Below are 11,063 nucleotides of genomic sequence, written 5' to 3' on the forward strand. Positions count from 1 at the left end.
TTTTTGTTTTTGTTTTTTTTTTGCTATTGAGTTGAATGAGTTCCTGTATATTTTGGATAGTACCCCCTTACCAGATATGGTTTGCAAATATTTCTCCCAGTTCATAAGTTGCTTTTTTGTTTTGTTGATGGTTTGCTTTTTAGAAGCTTTTTATTTTGATGTAGTCCCACTTGTTGATTTTTGTTTTTGTTTCTTGCGTTTTTGGTATCATGTCTAAAAATTCATTGCTAAGATCAGTGTCAAGGAGCGTACCTTTTGTGTTTTCTTCTAGGAGTTTTATGGTATGAACCTCATACTACTAGGATTTTATGGACACTTCCTCATGTAGGCATGGTCAAGTATTAACTTCTTTTCCAGCCCCTCTCCCCTCTTCTGAAAGATGAGAGGTGGGGCTGAAAATTTCAAGTTGCTAATCATAGCTTGATCTTTCTGGTGACCAGATCCCATCCAGGAGCCGTACAGCAGCCCACCCAGAGTCACCTCAGTAGAATAAAAGATGCTATTAGTGCTCTTATCACTTAGGAACTTAAAGGGGTTTTTGGAGCCCTATGTCAGAGATGGGATCAAAGACACATATTAGAACAGGAGAGGCTCCTAGTGTCCTTATCACTTAGGAAATTACAAGAATTTCGGGATCTCTAAGCCAGGAATGAAGGGTTGAGACCAATATATATTTTCTATTATCCCATAGTGGTGATATTTTTAAAGTTTTTACTTTTGAAAAAGATATATCTTGAAATATTTATGTAAAATGATACGATGTCTGGGATTTACTTATAAATAAGATGAAGTTGGTGGGTGTACTTATGAAATAAGATTGGCCTAAGTTGGTAAATGTTGAAGCTGGAGGTTCATTATTTTATAATGTTTATTTTTGAATATATTTAAAACCCAATAATAAAAAGGATTCCTAAAAAGTTGGTAGAAGAGCTAGAGGAGTGGACTCTAGACTTGGCTCTAGGAATAGTTTCCAGAACAGTGCAGGATTAACCTACTACAGTAGCTGCCATCTCTGCCATAATTAAAAGCTGAGGAATCAGGAGAACACTTTGGCACCATCGTCACAGCTCACTCTCAGCATACCCAGAGTTGGTGACTAGATACAAGCAAAGTGTTGCAGAAAAACCTGTCATCTCCATAATGACTTTTTAGCAGAATGAGCCATAGCAGTAGGTAGATAGCCTATAAGTTCTGCCTCCCAAATCTTATAAGATTGTATCTAACTGGTAGGAACTATTTTATATATGGATTTTTACCTGCAAAAGTGTTCTAGGAGATGTGGTTTTAAACTTTCCAGCTAGTATAGTACAACAAGGCTCATTAGAAGAAGAAAGTGGAGCTAGAGGGTGAATTATCAAGTGTCTGTATTTATGACTCTGATGGCACTTGTCAAACCAGATATTAGAAGTAAAATAGGATGATGTGTTTATCACAAAAGACTTGCATGTCAACTGGTTTATGTAGAGGTATTCCGGGGGTACCACAAGTCTAGGATAAATTTAGCATATCTTTCAGGAGCATTTTACTCAAAGGCAAATACACATTTAATGTACTTTGTAAATTTAAAAAATGGGTAAATCGTGGAGAAGAAAATGTTGCCTTAATTTTTAAGACAAGACAGTAGGGTTCAACGATATTAATCCTTAGGCCATTTACCTGGACTCCCTTTCCCAGAGCAATGGTTCTCAAACTTTAATGTACACAAGAATCATCCACAAACTATTAAGTTAAATTACAGATTTCTAGAGGTTTGGAGAAACATGGTGGAATGAGAAGCATCCCCAGAACCCCTTGAAACAACAGTAAGCTGAACATCTAAAACTCAGCAAAAAACACCCAAAGTGCACACCAGCACGTCTGATCATGGGATATGCGCATAGAGCTACCACAGGTCGGAACTCCAGATGTTGGGTGGTGGACTGGGAGAAACAAAAAAGCTGCCTCTTCCAGCTGCTGTAGCTCCCTGTAGAAGGACGGGGAGGGGAGAAGGAGCAGTGAGTCCCCTGAATAGCCCTACCTAGGACTGCTGTGAGCTCCCAATGGCCAGGGGCAGTGTCCAGTCATCAGGGCAGAAGGCAGATAAACGGGGACAGCAGAAAACCAGGGATGGCAGAGAAACAACAGTTGATTTTTTACCTGCCGTGGTTGCAAAACAGGCCGGGCCGCAGCCCCCAACCCCCAACGCAGAGGGCCCCTCACCCCACATCCTCTGAGACCGAACACCATGGAGCCCCAGGAGAATCTGAGCAAATGCTACCGAAACTATTGATAACACTGACGGGGACTGAGACTGAGGGTAGTGAGCATGATTAAACATCTATAAGAAAAAAATATTAAGACTTTACATAAAGCAAAGATCCAAGAGGCTTGGACGCCACCTACTGGAAACCAAAAGAAAAACACCTTTGCAACAGGCTAGGGACCATTATATAATAAATCTTTCTGGAAAAACAACAGAATACACTTCCATTAATGCCCAAGCAGAGAAATAGTCCATTAAACATGATTAACAACCAAGATGACAAGGCATCTCAGAGAAAAAATCTCCAGAAAATAAGCTTACAGACATAGAAATATACCATTTAAATGTCAGAGACTTCAAGATGGTACTTATGAAAAAAATGAGTTCCGAAATAAATCATATCAACAACTTCAGGAATTGAAAAAACAACCAGATGAGCGGAATGAGTTCCTTAGCAAGGAGAATGAAACCCTCAAAAAGAACCGAATAGACCTTCTGGAAATAAAGAACACACTGCAAGTGTTGAAAAATGAAATAACAAGCTTGGGAAATAGAGTTGACTGAATGGAGGAAAGGATCAGTGATATCCAAGACAGAAATCTAGAAATAAATTAGAAGAGGGAATTCAGGGAAACATTGTGGAGTGAGAGATGTCCTCACATCTCTCCCCCCTGGAACAACAATAAGCTGTACATCTAAAACTGAACAAAAACCACCCAAACTGAACACTGGCACGTCTGAGCATGGGGTCTACGCATAAGAACTATCACAGGTTAGAACCCTGGGTGTCAGGCAGTGGACTGGGAGAAATAAAGAAACTGTCTCTCACAGCCACCTGAGCTCCTTGCAGGAGGAGAGGGAGGGGTGAAGGTACAGTGACTTCCCTGAACAGCCCTGCCTGGAAATGCTGGGACTTCTACGCAGCTGGCAGCAGGGCCCAGTCAGCAGGGCAGAAAGCAAGAGAAGTGGGATGAGACATCAGAGAAACAACAGTTGATTTTCAATGGCCCCAGGTGCAAAACCAAGGCTGAGCTGCAGCCCCCAACCCCCATACCCTCTGAAACCGATTACTGCGGAGCCCCAGGATAATCTGAGCAAAAGCTACCGAAACTGTTTGCTAGCACTGACAGGGACTGAAACTGAGAGTAGTGAGTGTGATTAAATTTCTACAAGAAAATAAAAAAAATGAAACATTATTTAGGCTTTATATAAAGCAGAGATCCAAGAGACTTAGACGCCACCTACTGGAAATCAAAAGAAAAGCACCTTTGCAGCAGGCTAAAGAGACCTTTATATTATAAATCTTTCTGGAAAAACAACAGAATACACTTCCATTAATGCACGGGCAGAGAAATAGTCCATTAAACACCGTGAACAACCAAGGTGACAAGGCATCTCAGAAAGAAAGAGAAAAATCTCCAGAAAATAAGTTTACAGACAGAAATATGCAACTTAAATGACAGAGGCTTCAGGATGGTACTTCTGAAAAAACTCAGTAAGTTCCTAAATGAGTCATATCAACAATTTCAGGAATTGGAAAAACAAGTAGATGAGCAGAGCAAGGAAATTGAAACCCTCAAGAATAACAGAAGATCTGGAGATAAAAAACACACTGCAAGTGTTGAAAAATGAAATAGCAAGCTTGAGAAATAGAGTTGACCAAATGGAGGAAAGGATCAGTGATATTGAAGACAGAAATCTAGAAATAAATCAGAAGAAGAGAGAAACCGAAGAATGAAAAATAATGAAATAGAAATTCAAGAACTAGTTGATGCCATCAGGAGAGGAAACAAGAATAATTGGCATTATCGAAGGCGAAGAAAAGTAGCAAGGACTAGAAAGCATTTTCAGACAAATAGTTGACAAGAATTTCCCAAATCTGAGGAAGGGTTGGAGCTTGGAATTCAAGAATTCAACAGAACACCCAATTATCTCGACCCAAAAAGTCCTTCACAAAGACTCATTATATTAAAGATATCAAAAGTAAATGACAAAGATAGAATTCTCAGAGCAGCCAGGAAGAAGAAAACAGTAACTTCTAAAGGAAAACTCGTTAGATTTTCATCGGACTTCTCAGCTCAGACCTTACAAGCCAGAAAGGAATGGAATCAAATATTTAAACTATTGAGTGAAAGGAACTACCAGCCTAAAATAATATCCTTAGGTGGATATGAAGGAGAAATGAAGACCTTTCCAGACATACAAAAACAGGGAATTCTCCACTATGAGGCTTGCATTATAGGAAATACTGAAAGAGGTCAGCTCACCTAAAACAAAATAACAACAACAACAACAACAACAACAAAATACATAATTAGGAGTAAGGTGACTAGCAGGCTGATAGAAGCAGACGAGTGAAATCCTTACTAAGAATAGAGCATTATAAGCTTAAAGAAAAAAAAAAAAGAATTGCTATAGCAAGATAGTAATGAACGTTCAGCATAAATAAGGACAAAATGAGACAACAATGACTGAAAAGGGGAAGATTGAAAGATACAAATTCACAAAGCGTAATGGAGATAAGGCACGCGTAGAAGAAAATGGACGACTGCATATATATAACTTTCCTTTTCATATTTATAATGGTAACCACACACCAAAGATTCACAATTAAAGTATATAACACAAAACAAGAAGAATTAGAGGCAAACCCCACAAAAGCCAACCAAAATAAAGAAAACAAACACAAGGACAAGGAAGCAATGGAAACACTGAGCTACCAGAAAGCAAAAGATAAAATGGCTATAAGAAGACCTCATATTTCAATAATCACACTAAATGTAAATGCACTGAACTCACCAATAAAAAGACGCAGAGTTGCAGAATGGATCAAAAAACAAAACCCAACCATATGCTCCCTCCAGGAGACACATCTCAGTGAAATGGTGGAAAATGATATTTCAAGCAAATGGCATTGAGAGAAAAACAGGAGTAGCAGTACTAATGTCAGACAAAATAGACTTCAAAATAAAAAAGATAAAGATACTGAGAGACACTTCATAATGATAAACTTATTATTATCTATGCTCCCAATCATGGAGCCCCGAAATATGTAAAGCAATTACTCACAGAACTAAAAGGAGAAACAGACCAAAACACTATCGTAGTAGGGGACCTAAATACCCCACTGTCGGATATGGGCAGATCATCCAAACAAAATCAATAAGGAAATAACATCCTTAAATGACACATTAGACCAACTCAATATAATTGACATTTACAGAGCCTTCCATCCCAAAACAGCTGCTTATACATTCTTCTGTAGTGCACATGGAACGTTCTCAAGAATCGACCACATACTGGGACACAGAGATAGCCTCAACAAATATAAGAGGGTTGAAATCTACCATATTCTCTGATCATAATGCTTTGAAACTGAAGATGAACTGTAAAAAGAAAGCGAGAAGAGATTAAACAAGAATACTGAAGAATAACGGTCAGAGAAGAAATAAAAAAAGAGATCAAGAGATACATAGAAATGAATGATAATGATAGTATAACATATCACAACTTTCAGGACATGGCAAAAGCGGCCATAAAAGACAAATTCATATCATTACAGGCCTATCTCCAAAAACAAGAACAAGCCCAAGTAAACAACCTAACGCTTCATCTTAAAAAACAAGAAAAGGAAGAACAAATAAAGCCTAAAGTCAGCAGAAGGAAATAATCAAAATTAGAGTAGAAATAAATGAAATTGAATACAAAAAAAAAAATAGAAAAAATAAATGTAACAAAGAACTCGTTCTTTGAGAAGGTTAATAACATTGACAAACCCCTTGCTAGACTCACTAAAGGAAAAAGAGAAAGAAAACAAAATCAGTGATGAAAGAGGAGAAATTACGACAGACACTGCAGAAATACAAAGGATCATACAAAGGGTCATACAAAGGATCATACAAAGGGTCATACAAAGGATCATACAAAGTATGTAATAACAAATTTAATAACCTAGAAGAAATGGACCAATACTTACAACAAAACAATTTTCCTACACTGAATCAAGAAGAACTAGAAAATCTAAATAGACCAATCAGCAGTATGGAAATTGAAACAGTCATCAAAAACCTGCCAAAAAGTAAAAGTCCAGGACCAGATGGCTTCACCAGTGAATTCTACCAAACAATCAAAGAAGATTTAATATGTATTCTCAAACTCTTCCAAAAAGTCGAAGAGGATGTAATACTTCCCAACTCATTTTACGAGGCCAACATTATCCTAATACCATAACCTGATAAAGATAACACACACAAAAAACTACAGACCAATGTCTCTCGTGAACACAGATGCAAAAATCCTAAATAAGATACTAGCGAACCGAATACAGCAACATATCAAAAGGATTATACGACACGATCAAGTGGGCTTCATCCCAGGGGCACAGGGATGGTTCAACATATGCAAATCGATTAATGTGATACACCACATAAACAAATTAAAAAATAAGAATCATACGATCATATCAATAGATGCAGAAAAAGCCTTTGACAAGATACAGCGTCCATTTATGATCAAAACACTTAACAAAATCGGTATAGAAGGAAAGTACCTTAACATAATAAAGGCCATATATGACAAACTCTCAGCCAACATTATACTTAATGGTGAAAAACTATAAACCTTCCCTCTAAGATCAGGAACAAGGCAAGTCTGTCTATCTATCGCCACTGTTATTCAATATGACATTGGAGGTCCTGGTGAGTGCAATCAGGCAAGAGAAAGATATAAAAGGCATCCAAATAGGAAACGAAGAAGTCACTATTTGCATGATTATAGATGACATGATTCTCTATACAGAAAACCCTAAAGACTCCACAGGAACACTACTAGAAACAATAAGCAAATACAGTAAAGTCTCTGGATACAAAGTCAAAGTGCAAAAATCCATAGCGTTTCTATACTCTAATAACGAAGTGTCAGAAAAAGAAGTGGAAAAAGTAATTCCTTTTGCATTTGCAACAAAAACGATAAAACACCTAGGAACAAATTTAACAAACGTGAAGGACCTGTGTAATGAAAACTATAATACCTTGTTAAAAGAAATCGAAGAAGATACAAAGAAATGGAAAGATATTCCGTGTTCTTGGATTGGAAGAATCAACATAGTCAAAATGACCTTATTACCTAAAGCATTGTACCGATTTAATTTAATCCCCATCAAAACCCCATCGGCACTTTTTAAAGAAATAGAACTGAATATCATCAGATTTGTATGAAAGCACAAAAGACCCCAAATTGCCAAAGCCATCTGAGAAAAAAGAACGAGGCTGGAGGCAGCACTCTGCCAGACTTCAAATTATACTACAAAGCGACAATAATCAAAACGGCATGGTATTGGAAGCAAAACAGACACACGGATCAGAGGAACAGAACTGAGAGTCCAGAAATAAATCCATGTTTATATGGGCAAATAATTTTCGACAAAAAAGCCTAAAACATACAGCGGAGAAAGGAAAGCCTTTTTAATAAGTGGTGCTGGGAAAACTGGAAAGCCACCTGCAAAATAATGAAACTGGACTGTTGTCTATCACCACACACCAAAATTAACTCAAAATGGATTAAGGACCTGATTATAAGACCTGAAACAATAAAATGCATAGAAGAAGACATAGGAACTAAACTCAAGGACCTTGGACTTAAAGAGGATTTTATGAATTTGACCTCAATGGCAAGGGAAGTAAAAGCAAAAATAAATGAATGGGACTATATAAACTAAAAAGCTTCTGCTCAGCAAAAGAAACCATCCTCAAGGTAAAGAGACAACCGTCTGAATGGGAAAATATATTTGCAAGCCACGCCTCCAATAAGGGCCTAATATCCAAAATATACAAAGAACTCATACGACTCAATAACAAAAAAAAAACAAATGATCCGATCAAAAATGGGCAGAGGACCTAAACAGACACTTCTTCCTAGAGGACATACAAATGGCCGACAAATATATGGAAAGATGCTCGACATCGCTAGCTATTAGGGAAATGCAAATCAAAACCACAGTGAGATGCCATCTCACACCTGTTAGAATAGCTGTAATCAACAGGACAAATAATAGCAAGTGTTGGAGAGGGTGTGGAGAACTAGGAACCCTCATACACTGCTTGTGGGACTGCAAATTGGTACGGCCACTGTGGAAAACAGTATGGAGGTTCTTCAAAAACCTAAGAATTGATCTACCACACGATCCAGCAATCCCTCTACTGAGTATTTACCTCAAAGACTTGAAAACTCATATCTGAAAAGATATTTGCACACCGATGTTCATAGCAGCACTGTTCACAGTGGCCAGGACATGGAAGCAACCGAAGTGTCCTATGATAGATGATTGGCTAAAGAAGCAGTGGTACATAAATACAATGGAACTGAATATCATCAGATTTGTATGAAAGCACAAAAGACACCAAATTTTGAGTTAATTTTGGTGTGTGGTGATAGACAACAGTCCAGTTTCATTATTTTGCAGGTGGCTTTCCAGTTTTCCCAGCACCACTTATTAAAAAGGCTTTCCTTTCTCTGCTGTATGTTTTAGGCTTTTTTGTCGAAAATTATTTGCCCATATAAGCCATAAGAAGAAATGCAATACTACCATTTGCGACAACATAGATGGACCTTGAGATAATCATGCTAAGCAAAATAAGCCAGACAGAAAAAGTTGAAAACCACAAGATATCACTTATATGGGATATAAACATAAAAGCAACAAATGAACAGGACAAACAAACAGAAACTCATGCACATGGACTATAGACTAGTAGTTACCAGAGGGTAGGTGGTGGGGAAAGAGGAGGGAGGTAGATGGAGTAAAGGAGGTCATATATAAGGGGTTAGGGGGTTGCTGAAGTGGATTAAGGGGATCAAATATATGGTAGCTGAAGGAAAGTGGACTTTGGATGGTAGACACAATAGTATATACAAATGTCAAATTATAATGTATACCTGAAAATTATATAATTGTATTAACCAAATTTACCCCAATAAACTTAATTTAAAATAAATAAATAAATAAATAAATAAATAAATAAATAAATAAATAAATATGGAAAAAAATGAATAGAGTAAAATATTTGAGGACCTTATTATAACTTTACCACTAGAGGTCAGATATGAGCCCATGAACCCTGCTCAAGTTCATCAAGAGAGTAGGTAATACTTAATGTATTTTTTGTTTGCTTCAACTTCTTATGAGGTTTAGAATTCTAACCCGATATCTTTGAGATTTAAAGGGAATCCCTGTATATTTTTTACACCAAATTTTAGCAACATTGAGGATGGAGTCTTTAATCCATCCTCAATCTTTAACCTTAATTTTTTTTGCCCACTTACTATACGACTTACTCACTAGACACACTTAATCCCAATGTAAATGTTCATTGTGGTAATATATTAAAAGATCACAAATAAAATAGAAAATTAACTAGGTAGACTTCTAATAAGTATACATGTATGACCTCAGCAGACCTTATACATTTTTGTGTTCTAATGGGAAATCGTTGACTATACATATATTTTCAGGTCTATCTTTTTTGGCCTGATGCTACCAAATAAGATCCTTTCCTGTTCACTATCTATATCAAGTTATGCACTAACTTAAATAACTGATTCAGTGTGCCATGGGCCATTTAAGATAGTGCAACTGAATTTGAATATCCTCATTTTGTTCAATGATGTCTTTTCTACTTTAGTTCCTTTCGGTGTATCAGAAAGGGATTGAAAATAAGGAATAGGTTATATGAGATGTATTTTTTACAATTGAGAGATTTAATTATTTGTTGGAACTTGTTTGAGAATTCAGTTTTAATATTTCAGTAAAAGCAGATTGGCATATTTTATTTAGTGGTGTCCAGTTTAATGTTTTCATCAGTTATGCTGAAGTTTGGTAGACGCATTTAGGTATATGTTTAGCCTGTCTTGCTGGGTTGCATATTTAAAAGACTGGGCTTCTACTTTTCTCAGGCAGTCTTCTGCCCTTGGCAAGCAAAATAACGTGTCAGAACATGCTATCACTGTCATTGTTTGCTATAGGCCAACTTATCTTTGCTGCCAGGAACTAGATAGGAAAATAGGAGCTGAGCTCCAGGAGAAGGCTGCAAACTCCCTTGGTAGTATGAGAATACTATCTTGTATCTTACTTATTGCTGCTATGAATGGTATCCCAACTACCTTTGTTCCCAGGGATAATGGTGGGTGGCAGTTCCCATGCAACCTGCCAGGGAAGCAGTTCGAGGTTGTTTGATGATGTTTGGGTTTAGCTTTGGATTATCCCTTGAGAGGTAGGTGGGTATTATGGGTTGAATTGTGTCCTCCTAAAATTCATGTTGAAGTCCTAACCCCAGATATCTCAGAATGTGATCTTATTTGGAGGTAAGGTCTTTAGAGAGGTAATTAAGTTGACATTGGGTCATTTAGGTAGGTTCTAATCAAAATACATTGGTGTCCTTATAAAAAACAGAAATTTGCATACAGAGATATGCATAGAGGGGAGATGACGTGAAGAGACACAGGGGGAAGATGACCTTCTACAAACCAAGGAGAATGACCTGGAATAAATCCTTTCTTCACAGCCCTCAGAAGGAACCAACCTTGTACACACCTTGATCTTGGACTTCTAGCCTCCAGAACTGTGAGAAATAAATTTCTGTTGTTTAAGTCACCCAGTATGTGGTACTTTATTATAGCAGCCCTAGCAAACTAATACAGTGGGCTTGAATCAATTTAACCCAGCTGTGTGTAAGTGTGCGCGAGTAACCATTTCACTGCAACCTTCCCAACAACATGTATTATCATATATTATAATCTCCCAATATCCAGCACATGGCCTGACCAT

At 37.3% G+C, this 11,063-nt stretch overlaps 1 protein-coding gene across 1 annotated transcript in view; it reads left to right on the top strand.

Annotated features, from left to right (window-relative positions):
* The window catches only part of N4BP2 (NEDD4 binding protein 2), a 106,776-nt gene extending 95,963 nt beyond the window's left edge, over positions 1-10,813 (top strand). Inside the window, exon 17 of the mRNA XM_039845000.1 lies at positions 10,689-10,813. Coding sequence (XP_039700934.1) covers positions 10,689-10,725 — 37 coding nt within the window. The 3' untranslated portion in view covers positions 10,726-10,813. The remainder of the gene's footprint in view (positions 1-10,688) is intronic.
* The last annotated feature ends 250 nt before the right edge of the window (positions 10,814-11,063 follow it).

Source organism: Pteropus medius, unplaced genomic scaffold, assembly GCF_902729225.1.
Source record: "Pteropus medius unplaced genomic scaffold, Ma_sr-lr_union100, whole genome shotgun sequence".
NCBI classification, from domain to species: Eukaryota; Metazoa; Chordata; class Mammalia; order Chiroptera; family Pteropodidae; genus Pteropus; species Pteropus medius.